At 47.5% G+C, this 19,287-nt stretch overlaps 1 protein-coding gene across 8 annotated transcripts in view; it reads left to right on the top strand.

Annotated features, from left to right (window-relative positions):
- rapgef6 (Rap guanine nucleotide exchange factor (GEF) 6) overlaps nt 1–19,287 on the top strand; it is a 194,466-nt gene that overhangs the window by 98,980 nt on the left and 76,199 nt on the right. Inside the window, exon 1 of one of the 8 annotated variants that reach the window (XM_082974751.1) lies at nt 1,539–2,609. The exons of the other annotated variants lie outside the window; for them this stretch is intronic. Coding sequence (XP_082830877.1) covers nt 2,556–2,609 — 54 coding nt within the window. The 5' untranslated portion in view covers nt 1,539–2,555. Of the gene's footprint in view, nt 1–1,538; nt 2,610–19,287 lie in introns of those variants that run through there. 8 annotated transcript variants of the gene reach the window in all.

Here is a 19,287-nt window from a genome sequence, read left to right as displayed (position 1 = left end):
TCTTTCTTTCTCCCTCTGTCACTCTCTTTTTCTCTCTCTGTCACTCCTGTCTTTCTCACTCTACCTCTCTCTGCTCCCTCTAGACAGCCAATCGGTCTAATGCAGTTTTCCCCAGCACTCGCTTTCCCCTCCGTCGCTCTCTCCTCGCTTCCGTCGCTCTCTCCTCGCTTCCGTCGCTCTCTCCTCCCTCCGTCGCGCTCTCCTCCCTCCGTCGCTCTCTCCTCGCTTCCGTCGCTCTCTCCTCCCTCCGTCGCGCTCTCCTCCCTCCGTCGCTCTCTCCTCCCTCCGTCGCGCTCTCCTCCCTCCGTCGCTCTCTCCTCCCTCCGTCGCTCTCTCCTCCCTCCGTCGCTCTCTCCTCCCTCCGTCGCTCTCTCCTCCCTCCGTCGCGCTCTCCTCCCTCCGTCGCTCTCTCCTCCCTCCGTCGCTCTCTCCTCCCTCCGTCGCTCTCTCCTCCCTCCGTCGCTCTCTCCTCCCTCCGTCGCTCTCTCCTCCCTCCGTCGCTCTCTCCTCCCTCCGTCGCTCTCTCCTCCCTCCGTCGCTCTCTCCTCGCTTCCGTCGCTCTCTCCTCCCTCCGTCGCTCTCTCCTCCCTCCGTCGCTCTCTCCTCCCTCCGTCGCTCTCTCCTCCCTCCGTCGCTCTCTCCTCCCTCCGTCGCTCTCTCCTCGCTTCCGCGTCGCTCTCTCCTCCCTCCGTCGCTCTCTCCTCCCTCCGTCGCTCTCTCCTCCCTCCGTCGCTCTCTCCTCCCTCCGTCGCTCTCTCCTCCCTCCGTCGCTCTCTCCTCCCTCCGTCGCTCTCTCCTCCCTCCGTCGCTCCCTCCTCCCTCCGTCGCTCCCTCCTCGCTTCCGTCGCTCTCTCCTCCCTCCGTCGCTCTCTCCTCCCTCCGTCGCTCTCTCCTCCCTCCGTCGCTCTCTCCTCCCTCCGTCGCTCTCTCCTCCCTCCGTCGCTCTCTCCTCCCTCCGTCGCTCTCTCCTCGCTTCCGTCGCTCTCTCCTCGCTTCCGTCGCTCTCTCCTCCCTCCGTCGCTCTCTCCTCCCTCCGTCGCTCTCTCCTCCCTCCGTCGCTCTCTCCTCCCTCCGTCGCTCTCTCCTCGCTTCCGTCGCTCTCTCCTCCCTCCGTCGCTCTCTCCTCCCTCCGTCGCTCTCTCCTCCCTCCGTCGCTCTCTCCTCCCTCCGTCGCTCTCTCCTCCCTCCGTCGCTCTCTCCTCCCTCCGTCGCTCTCTCCTTCTCCTCCCTCCGTCGCTCCCTCCTCCCTCCGTCGCTCCCTCCTCCCTCCGTCGCTCTCTCCTCCCTCCGTCGCTCTCTCCTCCCTCCGTCGCTCTCTCCTCCCTCCGTCGCTCTCTCCTCCCTCCGTCGCTCTCTCCTCTCTTCCGTCGCTCTCTCCTCCCTCCGTCGCTCTCTCCTCGCTCCGTCGCTCTCTCCTCGCTTCCGTCGCTCTCTCCTCCCTCCGTCGCTCTCTCCTCCCTCCGTCGCTCCCTCCTCCCTCCGTCGCTCCCTCCTCGCTTCTGTCGCTCTCTCCTCCCTCCGTCACTCCCTCCTCCCTCCGTCGCTCCCTCCTCGCTTCCGTCGCTCTCTCCTCCCTCCGTCGCTCTCTCCTCGCTTCCGTCGCTCTCTCCTCGCTTCCGTCGCTCCCTTCGCTCTCTCCTCGCTTCCGTCGCTCCCTTCGCTCTCTCCTCGCTCCCTTCGCTCTCTCTTCGCTCTCTCTGCACAGGTGATGTCATTATTTTTCAGCCGGGCTCCCCTCTCCTCCCCTCCCTCCCTCTGCCTATTAGTTGTTGACGCTAGCCTGGGTCTATGCACTCTGAGCTGGGGAGCGGGAGCAGGCAGTCTGGCCCCTCTGGAGATGGACAAGCACGCACGCTGCTGGAGCGCTATAGAGAGGGAGGGAGGAGGAGAGCTGCAGTGAGCCAGGCTGTGGGAGGAGGAACACCGAGCAGAGTGCAGGCTGACTGACTGGAAGTCCTGCTAGAGGTCTCTCTCTGGGGCTTGACAGCACTGGAGAATAGGCTGTCTGCCAATTACAAACAGGGACTATAAACTCTGAGGCGAACAATATCTCTGAGGACTTTCTCAACACTTTGACTTCTCTAAGAGGATCCTACAGTGGTGGAGTTTACAGCACAACTGAACTTGAGCAAGTTTGCAGGATCACTGATCATGGAGGCTGTGGCTTTGCAACCTGCTTTGTCTTCATGATTTTCTGCTTTCAGCACTCTGGAGATGTTGAATGGACAAGCTTTTCTGCAATGAGTCGGTCTTCCTCCAGCTTTTAAATGCATTTCTTGATTTTTTTATGGGGGGATTCACAAGTGATCCTCTGAAAGCTTCTCTCGCCATCGGCATTGGCTTCTTGATTGACATCTAATAGTCACTGCCAGAACCTAAATGAACAATAACAAAGTGACAGTTAATGTCTGAGGATGTTTGGACAACATTGAGGATCGATCTCTTTCAGGGCAATTTCCTTTAGTCCCTTGGGAAGAATCCTCAATCTGATGGGCGTCGTCTTTCCTTTTTTCTTTAGGTGTTGAAAGGGGAAACTTTCCCTCCCTGCTCTGAAAATGGCTTTCCTCGTCCGTTGCTATGCCAACTGCTTGCAGCCGTGGTCCTCCAAAGTAAGCGATGTGGTAATCCTTTCTGTGGCCAGCGCACTGTGCTGGGTGATGCTCTGTGTTTGGGTGTGAACCATACAGCCCCCGTTAAACCACTGTTTGGATCATTTCTTCATGCTTTGCTGTAAAATCAAATGCATAATTTGAACTATAGTGTATATTTATTAATTGAACATTCATATTTCACAATGCATTCTGCAATATTTGTACCGAGTGACAGGTTTGTGTGGTAGAGCACAATGTATGAACGAGTAGTTTTCCCTGGTATGAATGATGAAATAACTCTTTGCACTGCATGATGAAACTGAATTCACAGCATGAAGGGGGAATGAGTGTGTATGGCTCTGTTACGGTGCTGGTTGGTTGGGCTGTGCTGGTTGGTTGGGCTGTGCTGGTTGGTTGGGCTGTGCTGGTTGGTTGGGCTGTGCTGGTTGGTTGGGCTGTGCTGGTTGGTTGGGCTGTGCTGGTTGGTTGGGCTGGACAGGTGGGGTCTCCCCTTACTTGACTGTCAGATTGACTGTTTTGTCCACCTGAGCTGCGGGACAGATGGATGGCTCTCTCCTGTGGTAGGCCCCCAAACAGAGGCACTGAGGCATCCTGACAGACTGCCTGTGAAATCAATGTGTTGCCATGGGACCAGACATCTTGGTGTTGAGAGCTTCCAAGATGTTTGTCTGAATTATGGGAAGTGAGGTGTCTTGATTAGTAGGGATGTAATGATTCACCGATACGCATCAGTCCCCGCTTTTTCAATAATTTACCAAAATGTGTTGGTCACACCAGCAAGGAAGAGGTGACGTGAGCGGGACAACTGGCCCTAACTGGTTCTTCTCCAGCAGGTGTTTATTTAAAAAATGTTGCTCACCAAGCAAGAAGTTTTGTTGAAATTGGTTAATAAAAAATGTAGTGGCTTATTTGATCGAATGTAAGATGTGTAGTGCTTAGGTTGTTACGCGTGTACTGATTAAAACATCCAGGCAACGTTGAGAAAAAAACACTGTTACTCACATGTATCTGCCCTCCTCCCAACTGCCGTCTTGACTGAGTACCAGTCTCTTTGGCTAACATTCCACTCCTTGTCATTGCCAAGGAGTGTCTTGGGCACCTGACAATGGAGTGGATTAGCTGAAGAGACTGGTACCTAGGCAAACTGCCTTCTGTTCTTTAAGACATTTATTCTCACTGTTAGAGCGGCCACTTGAGGATCTGGTCGATACAATGGATCGTCTGTGGTCACACATGATAACTGCCTTTTTGATGTTTTTCACATGTAATATGTCAATTGTGCCAAGGGGGGGCACTGCATCATTTGTGGGGGACAACATGTTTACTGTTGCCTTGTTTCTAAATATAAATATTGACATAGTACTTACTAGCTCAAAACATTTTCAATCTGCAAAAATGACAAGTTAGCCAGTGGGTGATTTCAGGTAACAAAATGCATAAATTGATAGTGTGGTGGTAGATGCTCAGTCTGCTCAATGACGCAGGTACACACACACACACACACACACACACACACACACACTGAGGACCACTCAGCTTAGAGAAGTCATCTCGGACAAATCAAACTATAATCAGCAGCAGATTTAAAATGGAAAATGAATGTGTTCATGCAAAACATTTTAGTGCATTGAATTGTGCTGAACCAAATCGCATCAATTCGTTCCCCTAATCAAACTGAATCGCACTATATAGGGAAATGAGGTGCCATTTGGAACATACCCAGTGGGGTTTGTCCCTCTGTGTATGGGCTCTCTACATTGTGTGTTGAATGGATTTGTGATGTACACATGCTGAGGATAATCAGCTTTTAGGCTGTGTTGTTCTTCAGAATTAGACTTAGCTTGACTCAGTGTTTGCAATGTTTGAAAGTTATTGGACATGTCTGTATAGGCTAAACTACAAGCTAATACTCTCAAATCAATGTCAATGTCATTTATGGAAACGGTAGATCATCTAGGCCAGGGCTGTCAACCCGTGTTCCTGGAGCGCTACCTTCCTGGAGTGCTACCGTCCTGGAGCGCTACCGTCCTGGAGCGCTACCGTCCTGGAGATTTTCACTCCAACCCTGTTCCTGGAGAGCTACCTTCCTGGAGAGCTACCTTCCTGTAGGTCTTCACTCCAACCCGGTTCCTGGAGAGCTACATTCCTGTAGGTTTTCACTCCAACCCTGTTCCTGGAGAGCTACCTTCCTGTAGATTTTTACTCCAACCCTGTTCCTGGAGAGCTACCTTCCTGGAGAGCTACCTTCCTGTAGATTTTCATTCCAACCCTGTTCCTGGAGAGCTACCTTCCTGGAGAGCTACCTTCCTGTAGGTCTTCACTCCAACCCTGTTCCTGGAGAGCTACATTCCTGTAGGTTTTCACTCCAACCCTGTTCCTGGAGAGCTACCTTCCTGTAGGTTTTCACTCCAACCCTGTTCCTGGAGAGCTACCTTCCTGTAGGTTTTCACTCCAACCCGGTTCCTGGAGAGCTACCTTCCTGTAAGTTTTCACTCCAACCCGGTTCCTGGAGAGCTACCTTCCTGTAGATTTTACAGGGTTGGAGTGTAAACCTACAGGAGGGTAGCTCTCCAGGAACAGGGTTGGAGTGAAAATCTACAGGAGGGTAGATCTTTAGGAACAGGTTGGACAGCCCTGATCTAGCCCGTAACGTTTCATTTCGGTCTATGCGCGTCAAGTTCTGAGTGCAGTGATGTCAAGAGCTGTTGATGTTAACAAGCGCATACCATCGCACTACTGTGTGTATAGATGTGTGTGTATATGTGTGTGTATATCAGAGGGGTTGGGAAAATGCAGAAGACAAATCTCATATGGACTAATAAAGTATTTGTGATCTTATCCATTGCTTTGTTGATAAGAGAGAGGATAGGAAATGGAAAGGCTGCACTAGGCTACCTGCGGTTTGAGCGTTGGGCCAGTAACCGAAAGGTTGTTAGATGGAATCCCCGAGCTGACAAGGTAAAAATCTGTCGTTCTGCCCCTGAACAAGGCAGTTCCTAGGCTGTTCCTAGGCTGTCATTGAAAATAAGCATTTGTTCTTAACTGACTTGCCTAGTTGAATAAATGTTAAATTAAAAACAAATTGCCCTGCTAAGACACTTCTATGATAGGAGACAAGACCTCTTCATCCATAGTTAAGCCCTGTGTAGTCCTGTGTATAATCCTCTGTATGAGAGCACCATGAGACGAGAAGCAGCCTGTTTGAAGACGGGTCTAGTGAGAATTGTATGCCGCCCGTCGGGGATGAGATGAGCAGACCTCTGAAATGTTAATGAGGTTTCCCTTGAAGCCCATCAGCTCAAGTACCAGACTGACTGAAGCTACAGTATGGACGGAAATAGCATTGTCATCATAACTTGTGTTGTGCAGAGCTAATGCTATTCATTCGTGTCTACTTTTTGAAGAGAGCGTTTCTGACGCTCACTTGTTGGCCGTCCAGACTATTTACTCCCATCTCTTTTGATGTACAGTTATATGGCTTGGAATGTTTATGTTCTGCCTTTTCATCTTAACAAGAAGTTCACTGCCAGTATTAATCTACTGAAATCCTTCTCATCAGTTATGTTTGTGGACAGAGCTGGACTTCAGGACTATTGGCTGCTGAACAACTCATGAGTTGGTGTTGAATATTGATGTTGAGAACCATGCCTTAATGAATATTCAAACACTTTGGAATAAGATTAACAAGGGGGCGACTCTGATTCACTCTGGAACGGGAGCTTGGCAACAGATGACAGAATTCTAAATATGGGCCACTACTCTCCCTGTCTGGAACCCTATGAACCTCCCTGGAGCCGGTCTCCTCCCTCTGTGTCTCTGTGACTTCCTGGTTCTGACTGGCTCTGGCTTTAGTTTCTTTAGATGGGCCTGAGAGAGAGACCAGAGTCATTGGTAGTACACTATATAGGGAATAGGGTGTCATTTGGAATGTAAATTTGTCTGTGTAAGTGTACTTCCAGACAGGGTTCTTAATGGAACCCAGAGCACATTAGAGTTTTTAGAATCCATCCGTTCTCGCCTGTTGGCTGCTCTGGTCTGGGATCAGGACAGGTGCCAAGGGTTTGCTAACTTTAAGGCTTGTTGCCTTGTTCTGTTCTGCTGTGTTGATTTTTATTAGCTCGCTGGCCGCTGTCTTTCCTTCCCTCGGGAGAGTGCTTCCCTGCTCAAGTGCAGGGTGCTTAGTCTTGTTACCTCAGCAATCAATGGGGTTGCAGAACTTTGGCATAATCAGTGTGGATTGATGACCTTTGAATAGTAATGGAGGCGGAGGGGAGAAAAAGCTGCAGTGAAATGGATCCAGGGGCAGGGCAGTCAGGCAGGGGGAGGGTGTCCAGTCGACAGGCTCTGCTGGTGGGGTAACTGTCTCTCAGCCCAGCCTCTAGCTCTCACTAGATATGGAGCTTCTCATCCATGGATCTTTTATCATCAGGACTGAGGGAGTCAGATTTGAAGCATTTGATCATAGCCAAAGTATTATTTGAATGTGTACTAAGTAGGAAAAGATGAGGGGGGGGAAATATTGGCAATCAACATGTGTGAAATCAATAAATATCTTTGCTGCTGTGATGCGTTGGCCTTGGAAGATTGTTAAATACTAGCTTGGTAACAGTAATGGGGCTCTAATTCATCATTTTAGATAACATTGCAGTTCATTGTGAAGCTGCGATGGGCCTAATTCACACATTTGATTACATTCACATTTTTGTTCTTGTCATTTGGTATTACTGGATGTGCACACAAGGGGCAGTATTTCTAAAAACTCACTCACGAATAACGCACAAAACTATTTTGGTAACTGGGATCCTGGTCCAGGAGGGGATTGAATGTCTCTGCTGTAACCAAGAAGCTTGATCTTGACATCTAGCCACTTAGCTAACAAATTAGCAAACCAAATGCATAGCTGGATATAATTTATTTGACACGTCTTAGATTTCTTAGAATTATGCTTAAGTTATATGCAGTGGCGTAGCACGCACCCCCGCAGCCAACGAAACGGTATTGAAATCATACCGTCTGTGTATTTCGAAATACCCCGGTATATCGCCCAAACCTACTACCTTTCTACTGACCTACCTCCCTACCTACAGTGCCTTCAGAAAGAATACACACCCCTTGACTTATTCCACATTTTGTTGTTACGTGGAATAAGTGGAATAAAAAAAACGAAACATTTTAGAATAAGGCTGTAACGTAACATAATGTAGGAAGAGGGAAAGGGTCTGAATACTAAATGCACTAAGTCAAAACTGTAATTTGTAGGTCACTCAGGAACATCCACTGTCTTCTTAGTAAGCAACTCCAGTGTAGATTTGGCCTTGTGTTTTAGGTTATTGTCGTGCTGCAAAGGGAATTAATCTCCCAGTGTCTGGTGGAAAGTAGGGTTGAAAGGCGGGAACACGGTTACCGAGATTTACTGCCCAAAACCACTCCCTTTTCACAGGATAAATAAATGCGAGGATCTGGTAAATTATAATAAATTATTCATATGAACAGCATGACGTGAAATATTATGCAATTTCTCAATCTGGCTTCTCTAAGGCCATCTCTATGCTTTCTGCTTGATCAATCATCAACGCTCAGGGTGGTGACATGCAGCTAATTTCAGTATGGAGCGCAGTTCACAATGCATGTAGACCTATCATCTATCTCATGGTAACATTTGTTCTTGTGACACGTAGGTCCTCTATTTGCTGCAGCATAGCCTATGCTACAGTAATATAAGGACCAAGTGCGCGTCTAATTTATGTCTTCATCTGACTTTTGGGGGGTCACCTTTTTAAAAAACGTTTTTTTTATTTTTGTTTTAATTCAGATGCAGAGTTTTAAAATAGCCTATCACTCGAATATTGTTGCATTAAATCAGTGCACGTGTGAGCACTCTCTCGCAGTCCTTCTCAATTCCATCTAAAATAGATAATCCTGTTCAAGATTAAACAGTACCAGTCAAAAGTTTGGACACACATACTGATTCAAGTGTTTTTCTTTATTTCTACATTGTAGAATAAGAGTGACGACATCAAAACTATGATATAACGCATAAGGAATTATGTAGTAACCAAAAAAGTGGTTACAAATCAAAATATATTTTCTATTTGAGATTGTTCAAAGTAGCCACCCTTTGCCTTGCTTTTGCACACTCTTGGCATTTTCTCAACCAGCTTCGCCTGGAATGCTTTTCCAACAGTTCCCACATATGCTGAGCACTGGTTGGCTGCTTTTCCTTCACTCTGCGGTCCAACTCATCCCAAATCATCTCAATTGGCTTGAGGTCGGTTGATTGTGGAGGCCAGGTCATCTAATGCAACACTCCATCACTCTCCTTCTTGGTCAAATAGCCCTTACACAGCCTGGAGGTGTGTTTGGTCATTGTCCTGTTGAAAAACAAAAGATATTCCCACTAAGTGCAAAACAGATGGGATTGCATATTGCTGCAGAATGCTGTGGTAGCCATGCTAGTTAAGTGTGCCTTGAATTCCAAATAAATAACCAACCGTGTTACCAGGAAAGCACCATCACACCTCCTCCTCCATGCTTCACGGTGGGAACTACACATGCGGAGATCATCCGTTCACCTACTCTGTGTCTCACAAAGACACAGCGGTTGGAACCAAAAATCTCAAATTTGGACTCATCTGACCAAAGGACAGATTTCCACTTGTCTAATGTCTGTTGCTTGTGTTTTTTGGCCCAAGTAAGGCTCTTCTTATTGGTGTCCTTTTGTAGTGGTTTCTTTGCAGCAATTTGGGTTGCTATACAGAAGATGGTAAAATACCAACTCCATACTATGGCAAGAACAGCTCAAATATGCAAAAAGAAACGACAGTCCATCATTACTTTAAGACATGAAGGTCAGTCAATGCGGGACATTTCAAGAACTTTTCTTCAAGTGCAGTCGGAAAAACCACCAAGCGCTATGACGAAACTGGCTCTCTTGAGGACCACCACAGGAAAGGAAGACCCAGAGTTACCTCTAATGCAGTCGATAAGTTCATTAGAGTTAACTACACATAAGATTGCAACCCAAATAAATGCTTCACAGAGTTCAAGTAACAGACAAATCTCAACATCAACTGTTCATAGGTGAATCAGGCCTTCATCTCACAATACAACTGATTGGCTCAAACACATTAAGAAGGAAAGAAATTCCACAAATGAACTTTTAACAAGGCACACCTGTTAAATGAAATGCATTCCAGGTGACTACCTCATGAAGCTGGTTGAGAGAATGCCAAGAGGGTGCAAAGCTAACATCAAGGCAAAGGGTGGCTACTTTGATGAATCTCAAACATAAAATATATTTTGTTTTGATGAACACTTTTTTTGATTACTGCATGATTCCATATGTGTTATTTCATAATGTTGATGTCTTGACTATTAGTCCACAATGTAGAAAATAGTAAAAATAGAGAAAAACCCTTGAATGAGTAGGTGTGTCCAAACTTTTGACTGGTGCTGTCCACACATGTCCTAGCCTACAGGTAATACATACAATGCAGTATTAGCCTCATAGTTAGTTAATGAATGACGGGTTGTACATAATAAGTTTCTAATTTAGAGCATTTGTCTCTTGTGCAATACGCACACACCTGTGCTCCACTGGCCTCTCCATAATAAATGCTCCTTAGCTCTTGGAGTCCCATACAAGAAAAGATAGACTAGAATAGCTTGCTGGACATTTTTTTTTTTGTGCATTTCTTATACCAATAGACCTTTCTAAGAGGGTATGCAAGCTCTTAAAAAAAAAAAATGTATATACATTTTGAATACAGCAGCCAATAGAAGTCACGGATAGTTTGAAACAAGAGCGAACACGCTATGGCGGTAAGCTAGATCAGTTGTTTATTCAGACCCATAACCATTCAATCTTCGTGAAGATAAGTGAAAGCTGTGTGTATCTAATTCTGGTTCTATATTATGCAAGCATGTCGTTAGGATAAGGACAACTGGACAAATAGGCCATATTATATTTCACAATTCAAATCTAATTTGCTAGCCTTTGCTTGTAACTTTGAAGGTCGCATGTGCTGCACCAGAATTGCATGTTCTCTCCCAACTTTGTATCATAATTTGGAGGTGCGTCATTCCAGTCCATCTAATACAGTACAGTAATACAGTTAACACTCAAAAAGATTAGCCAGTTTCATTTATTTACCCAAGAGAACATATAGCTAGCTACATCTATGGGCTTTAATGTTTTTATGTCGTACGTAATGTGCACTAGCCTATATCTCATATGTATTGGATAATGGCACAATTTGGGTGTTTGTGCTTGGGCTCAAATTGTATTTTAATGTAGAGCTTATAAACTGTATGTAATGTATGGCTCATGAGGCTCAGGTCGCATCAGGCATGAATTATCCATAAAATCTAGACAGATTTAGATGCTTTTGAATTACACTCCTGTTTTTTTTTATATGCTTTTGAATTACACTCCCGTTTTTTAGTATGCCTTTGAACTACACTCCTGTTTTTAATATTCAACCCTAGTGGAAAGCAAACTGAACCAGGTTTTCGTCTAGGGTTTAGCCTGTGCTTGGCTCCATTCAGTTTCGTTTTTTTTTTACCTGAAAAACTCCCCAGTCCTTAAAAATTACCAGCGTACCCATAACATGATGCAGCCACCACTATGCTTGAACATGTGGAGAGTGGTACTCAGTAATGTGTTGGATTGGATTTGCCCCAAACATAACACTTTGTATTCAGGACAAAAAGGGAATTGCTTTGCCACATTTCTTGCAGTATTACTTTAGTGCCCTGTTGCAAATATGATGCATGTTTTGAAATGTTTTTATTCTGTACAGGCCTCTTTTCACTGTCAATAAGGTTAGTATTGTGGAGTAACTACAGTGTTGTCGATCCATCCTCAGTTTTCTCTTATCACAGCCATTAAACTCTATAACTGTTTTAGAGTCACCATTGACCTCATGGTGAAATCATGAGTGTTTTCCTTCCTCTCCAGCAACTGAGTTAGGAAGGACGCCTGTATCTTTGTAGTGACTGGGTGTATTGATACACCATCCAAAGTGTAATTAATAATTTCAACATAGTCATAACGATATTCAATGTCTGCTTTTTAAAAATGTTACACATCTAGGTGCCTTTCTTTGCTAGGCATCATCAGAAAACCTTGCTCGTCTTTCTGCCTCGCTAGTCTTTGTGGTTGAATCTGTGTTTGAAAGCCAGGGATTTTTCTTAACGTTAAGGGTCCCAATTTTGTTTAAACGTTCACACCCCTGCTCCCTACCTACCTACCGGCCTAGCTCCCTACCTGTCTACCGGCCTAGCTCCCTACCTGTCTACCGGCCTAGCTCCCTACCTGTCTACCGGCCTAGCTCCCTACCTGTCTACCGGCCTAGCTCCCTACCTGTCTACCGGCCTAGCTCCCTACCTGTCTACCGGCCTAGCTCCCTACCTGTCTACCGGCCTAGCTCCCTACCTGTCTACCGGCCTAGCTCCCTACCTGTCTACCGGCCTAGCTCCCTACCTGTCTACCGGCCTAGCTCCCTACCTGTCTACCGGCCTAGCTCCCTACCTGTCTACCGGCCTAGCTCCCTACCTGTCTACCGGCCTAGCTCCCTACCTGTCTACCGGCCTAGCTCCCTACCTGTCTACCGGCCTAGCTCCCTACCTGTCTACCGGCCTAGCTCCCTACCTGTCTACCGACCTAGCTCCCTACCTGTCTACCGACCTAGCTCCCTACCTGTCTACCGACCTAGCTCCCTACCTGTCTACCGACCTAGCTCCCTACCTGTCTACTGACCTAGCTCCCTACCTGTCTACCTACCTACTGACCTAGCTCCCTACCTGTCTACCTACCTACTGACCTAGCTCCCTACCTGTCTACCTACCTACCGACCTAGCTCCCTACCTGTCTACCTACCTACCGACCTAGCTCCCTACCTGTCTACCTACCTACCGACCTAGCTCCCTACCTGTCTACCTACCTACCGACCTAGCTCCCTACCTGTCTACCTACCTACCGACCTAGCTCCCTACCTGTCTACCTACCTACCGACCTAGCTCCCTACCTACCGACCTAGCTCCCTACCTACTGACCTAGCTCCCTACCTGTCTACCTACCTACTGACCTAGCTCCCTACCTGTCTACCTACCTACTGACCTAGCTCCCTACCTGTCTACCTACCTACTGACCTAGCTCCCTACCTGTCTACCTACCTACTGACCTAGCTCCCTACCTGTCTACCTACCTACTGACCTAGCTCCCTACCTGTCTACCTACCTACTGACCTAGCTCCCTACCTGTCTACCTACCTACTGACCTAGCTCCCTACCTGTCTACATACCTACTGACCTAGCTCCCTACCTGTCTACCTACTGACCTAGCTCCCTACCTACCTACCTATCTACTGACCTAGCTCCCTACCTACCTACCTACCGACCTAGCTCCCTACCTACCGACCTTCTACCGACCTAGCTCCCTACCTACCGACCTACCTACTGACCTAGCTCCCTACCTACTGACCTAGCTCCCTACCTACCTACCTACTGACCTAGCTCCCTACCTACTGACCTAGCTCCCTACCTACCAATCTAGATGCCTATTGACCTAGCTCCCTACCTACCTACCTACTGACCTAGCCCCTACCTACCAATCTAGCTCCCTACCGATCTACAGACCTAGCTCCCTACCGATCTACAGACCGAGCTCCCTACCGATCTGGCTGCCTACCTGCCGACCTGGCTGGCTGCCTATCTATCTGCCGACCTAATGACCTTGCTCCCTGTCTGCCTATCTACCGACCTTGCTCCCTGTCTGCCTATCGACCGACCTAGCTCCCGACCGACCTAGCTCCCTCCTATCGACCGACCTACTGGCCTAGCTGCCTACCTGTCTACTGGCCTAGCTGCCTACCTGTCTACTGGGCTAGGTGCCTACCTGTCTACTGGGCTAGCTGGCTACTCGCCTAGCTCCCTACCTGTCTACTGGCCTAGCTGCCTACCTGTCTACTGGCCTAGCTGCCTACTGGCCTAGCTGCCTACCTGTCTACTGGGCTAGGTGCCTACCTGTCTACTGGCCTAGCTGCCTACCTGTCTACTGGCCTAGCTGCCTACTGGCCTAGCTGCCTACCTGTCTACTGGGCTAGGTGCCTACCTGTCTACTGGGCTAGGTGCCTACCTGTCTACTGGCCTAGCTGCCTACTGGCCTAGCTGCCTACTGGCCTAGCTGCCTACTGGCCTAGCTGCCTACTGGCCTAGCTGCCTACCTGTCTACTGGCCTAGCTGCCTACCTGTCTACTGGCCTAGCTGCCTACCTGTCTACTGGCCTAGCTGCCTACCTGTCTACTGGCCTAGCTGCCTACCTGTCTACTGGCCTAGCTGCCTACCTGTCTACTGGCCTAGCTGCCTACCTGTCTACTGGGCTAGGGCTAGGTGCCTACCTGTCTACTGGCCTAGCTGCCTACCTGTCTACTGGGCTAGGTGCCTACCTGTCTACTGGCCTAGCTGCCTACCTGTCTACTGGCCTAGCTGCCTACCTGTCTACTGGCCTAGCTGCCTACCTGTGTACTGGCCTAGCTGCCTACTGGCCTAGCTGCCTACCTGTCTACTGGGCTAGGTGCCTACCTGTCTACTGGCCTAGCTCCCTACCTGTCTACTGGCCTAGCTGCCTACTGGCCTAGCTCCCTACATGTCTACTGGCCTAGCTGCCTACCTGTCTACTGGCCTAGCTGCCTACCTGTCTACTGGCCTAGCTGCCTACCTGTCTACTGGCCTAGCTGCCTACCTGTCTACTGGCCTAGCTGCCTACCTGTCTACTGGCCTAGCTGCCTACCTGTCTACTGACTTCCCTCTGTCCCAAGCCTTTTCAAACCCACAACATACACACAGCATAGAGACAAAGGGAATTTCACAAATGGCACCCTATTCGCTATATAGTAGAGCACTTCACTATTTAGGGAATAAGGTGCCATTTGGTACGTATCCATAGAATTAGGCTTTTGTTGTTTTTCTGAATGGTAATTTACCATGAGGGATGAGCTGGGGGCCGAATGCATATTGATACTTATCGTCTGGTCTTCCTGTCCAGATCACACCATAGACCTCCCTGGACACTGAAAGCTCTCTGCCAGCCCAGACCAGCTCTATCGGCTGTGGTCGGGAGAATATTGAGATGTTGCAAGCAAGCAAAAACCCTACCCTGAATGATGCATTGTATTACATTGTAATATTTGTATGTTTCCTGTGTTGTTCTTTGTTGGCATTACAAGTGCCATGATTTGAGTTTAGTAGCATTAACAAAATGTGTTGGAAAGATGCAGCACTTCTTTCATTGAATGTGCTGTTGCAGAAACCGTTTGCAGAGAAAAGAGCGTATTTCTCTTACTGCTAGATGTTGACTTTGTATGTTACTCTCTAGCCTTACATAATGTTGTGAGAACCATGTATCGTCTCTAGCCTTGTCACCATTACCATGCAGAAGCTCTTACCTGATACTGCACTACACTACAATATTAAAGCCATATCCAGCTCAGCTTTATTTATGTTTTTATCTTTTGAAACCGATAGCTAGTAGCATGAGAAAAACACTAGCCATATCGTTGGTCTGTGTAATTACTGTCCATTACATGTGATGAGGAGCATTGTTGAGTACTCTGATCTGGTTGTGTCCCAAATGGCACCCTGTTCCCTATATAATGCACTTATTTTGATCAAAAGTGGTGCACTAGGTAGGGAATGCATTTTGGGAAATAGCCCTGGTCAAACTCTTCATTGTGCTCATTGTGTTTATTGTGCTGCTAGGGCTGCTGCTGCCATTATGGGACCAAATGTCTACTCATGGTGGAGCCCCACAGACATGCTTACTGCAGATGACCCCATTACTAGCCATCCCCCTGAAAAACACACACAGCCCCCTCTCCAGTCCCACAGCTCTAATGTCAGTGATGTGGCCCCTCCCCAGGAGCTGATGACTTTTCAGCCAGGGTAGGATCACCCATTCCAGCTGTTTCCATTATCTTAGTGCTGATTACTTTTCACCCAGGGTAGCATCACCCATTCCAGCTGTTTCCATTATCTTAGTGCTGATTACTTTTCAGCCAGGGTAGCATCACCCATTCCAGCTGTTTCCATTATCTTAGTGCTGATGATTTTTCAGCCAGGGTAGAATCACCCATTCCAGCTGTTTCCATTATCTTAGTGCTGATTATTTTTCTGCCAGGGTAGCATCACCCATTCCAGCTGTTTCCATTATCTTAGTGCTGATGATTTTTCATCCAGGGTAGCATCACCCATTCCAGCTGTTTCCATTATCTTAGTGCTGATTATTTTTCTGCCAGGGTAGAATCACCCATTCCAGCTGTTTCCATTATCTTAGTGCTGATGATTTTTAATCCAGGGTAGAATCACCCATTCCAGCTGGTTCAATCATCTTAGTGCTGATGATTTTTAATCCAGGGTAGCATCACCCATTCCAGCTGGTTCAATCATCTTAGTGCTGATGATTTTTCATCCAGGGTAGCATCACCCATTCCAGCTGTTTCCATTATCTTAGTGCTGATTATTTTTCTGCCAGGGTAGAATCACCCATTCCAGCTGTTTCCATTATCTTAGTGCTGATGATTTTTAATCCAGGGAAGAATCACCCATTCCAGCTGTTTCCATTATCTTAGTGCTGATGATTTTTATTCCAGGGTAGAATCACCCATTCCAGCTGTTTCCATTATCTTAGTGCTGATGATTTTTAATCCAGGGTAGAATCACCCATTCCAGCTGGTTCAATCATCTTAGTGCTGATGATTTTTAATCCAGGGTAGCATCACCCATTCCAGCTGGTTCAATCATTTTAGTGCTGATTATTTTTAATCCAGGGTAGCATCACCCATTCCAGCTGTTTCCATCATCTTAGTGCTGATGATTTTTCCGCCACTGGGTATACATAGGCTGCTTTTTTCAAGGGCATTTATATATACAAGCAGGGATGGCAGTGTGCCTGTCCTTCCAGGCAGATTGAGTTTGAGGCATCTCTTTAGCTATCTTTAATTTTTTATTTTATCTTTATTTAACCAGGTAGGCTAGTTGAGAACAAATTCTCATTTACAACTGCGACCTGGCCAAGAATAAAGCAATTCGACCCATACAACACATAGTTACACATGGAATAAACAAACAAACATACAGTCAATAATACAATAGAAAAGGTTACAGTGTGTGCAAATGAGGTAAGATAAAGGAGGTAAGGCAATAAATAGGCCATGTTGGCGAAGAAATTACAATATAACAATTAAACACTGGAGTGATTGATGTGCAGAAGATGAATGTGCAAGTAGAGATACTGGGGTGCAAAGGAGCAAGATAAATACAGTATCTGCTTGTTCCTGCAGAGTGTCACATAGTAGTTCACTGATCCTGGCGGTTAAGCCTGTATGAGCCTGTACACCCAACCACCGCTTACAGCCTGGTGTCAGTTACACCATTAACACCCAGTTACACCATTAACACCCAGTTACACCATTAACACCCAGTTAAACCAACCGCTGCTTACAGCCTGGTGTCAGTTACACCATTAACACCCAGTTAAACCATTAACACCCAGTTAAACCAACCACCGCTTACAGCCTGGTGTCAGTTACACCATTAACACCCAGTTACACCATTAACACCCAGTTACACCATTAACACCCAGTTAAACCATTAACACCCAGTTAAACCAACCACCGCTTACAGCCTGGTGTCAGTTACACCATTAACACCCAGTTACACCACTAACACCCAGTTAAACCAACCGCTGCTTACAGCCTAGTGTCAGTTACACCATTAACACCCAGTTAAACCAACCGCTGCTTACAGCCTGGTGTCAGTTACACCATTAACACCCAGTTAAACCAACCGCTGCTTACAGCCTGGTGTCAGTTACACCATTAACACCCAGTTAAACCAACCGCTGCTTACAGCCTGGTGTCAGTTAAACCAACCGCTGCTTACAGCCTGGTGTCAGTTAAACCAATAACACCCAGTTAAACCAACCGCTGCTTACAGCCTGGTGTCAGTTACACCATTAACACCCAGTTAAACCAACCGCTGCTTACAGCCTGGTGTCAGTTACACCAATAACACCCAGCTAAACCAACCACCGCTTACAGCCTGGTGTCAGTTAAACCAACTGTAAGGCTATGTCCATCAACACTGTTAGTTTGGACTCCACACTAAGCTGTCAGACAGTACTCCCTTTGCCCCAATGTTTTCCACCATCTGGAGGAGCCAGAGGACGTTGCCAACTGTAGATAACACGGTCCAGAACCAGCAATAACACAGGAGAACCAAAGGGTGTGGCTGGCTGACTGCAGCCCCTGTTTCAGTCCGGTGGGCTCTCCCTGGCCTGTTGTTGTACATGGTGGGGGGTGGAGCAGGGTAGGAGGGCAGGAAGCATCTGTGAGGAGAAGGGGGCAGGAGGAGGGTGGAAGGGGGGGAGCTGGAGCTAACCCTCTCTGTATTTGGTGGTCGGTGTCCTTCAGCCGGGTAGCATTGACCATGGCCGTCTTCACTGAAAGCCCTGACAGGACCACCTTCTCCTCCCTCACACCTTCCTGTTTCTAACAGCACCTAGCACAGCACAGTGAGGCAGGCTGGGGCCCATTTTCTCTCTTTTCCCTCTGTTTCTCTGTCTCAGTGCTGTTTGAGTATGGGACACATGCCAGGGGAGAGGGAGGTAGTCTGCTACAGGTCTGTCAAGCCCCCCTATAAATATTAATGTCCCAGACATACACATCAAACCTCCCTGGCGGAGACGTGGACCCATTCCTCTGATACAGAAATAACCATTCCTTAAGAGGGCTTTAGAGTTTTGACCTGCTGTAATTTTCTCACACCAACTAGCAGAGAGGGTAAATTAAATGAGTGATTGATGTAATAGTTTTAAACCTGTACACACCCACAAAGAAGTGGCTCCCACTAATTAGAATTGGGTGATTTAGGATGGCCATGGCAGGATGATTAAACATGGATGGCTCCTTACACTATTAGTCACTATCGTCATGCCTCCCTGAGAAAGAGATACAGACAGCGTCAGCAGTAGACTGTTGTCGTGCCTGTTTTTCTGTCCTGGCTGCCACTCTGACTGACTACATCCTCTGTCTGGAGCAAAAGTCACAGCTAGCTGGCGGGACCAGAGTCAGCACCATGCCACCACTCAACATCCTGGCTGTCACAATACTGTCACTACCTAGTGGAGTAATGACAGCCATTCCTCCTCAGTTTACATTCTGTTACAACACAGGAAGGGTGGTGATTCAACTCTTTGGAATCTCTTTAGGACCAGGAACGTCATCGCTAAAATAGTCTAACTGAAACATTGTCATCCAATCTCCTTTTTTGGGGCCAGAATGACAGTCTGATATGTGACATGTGCTAGGCTAGATGCCGCCTCAACAAGGAGCAGTGAAATGAATTGTGACACACTCAACTTTCACTATTAGTTATTTGGTGTGGCATCATGCTTATGCTGCTGGCTCTGATTTGTGCGTTGGCATAAAACCATAGAGAGTAACTACCAAGCCCTTTGACTGTCATCATTATGTATGAGGTGGAGGAAGATGAGGGTCTTCACCCGGCAGCCTTTTCTCTTCTCCCTGTGTGTGTGTCGCTCGTTCGCTCTCTCGTGCACGCTCTCTCTCTCTCTCTCTCTCTCTCTCTCGATCCCCCCGCCTCACCTTTGTACTTG

The sequence above is a fragment of the Salmo salar genome, chromosome 04 (genome assembly GCF_965601325.2).
Source record: "Salmo salar chromosome 04, fSalSal1, whole genome shotgun sequence".
In the NCBI taxonomy this organism is placed as follows: Eukaryota; Metazoa; Chordata; class Actinopteri; order Salmoniformes; family Salmonidae; genus Salmo; species Salmo salar.
The sequence above is the reverse complement of the archived record's forward strand: the minus strand, read 5'-3'. Positions and strand labels throughout refer to the sequence as shown.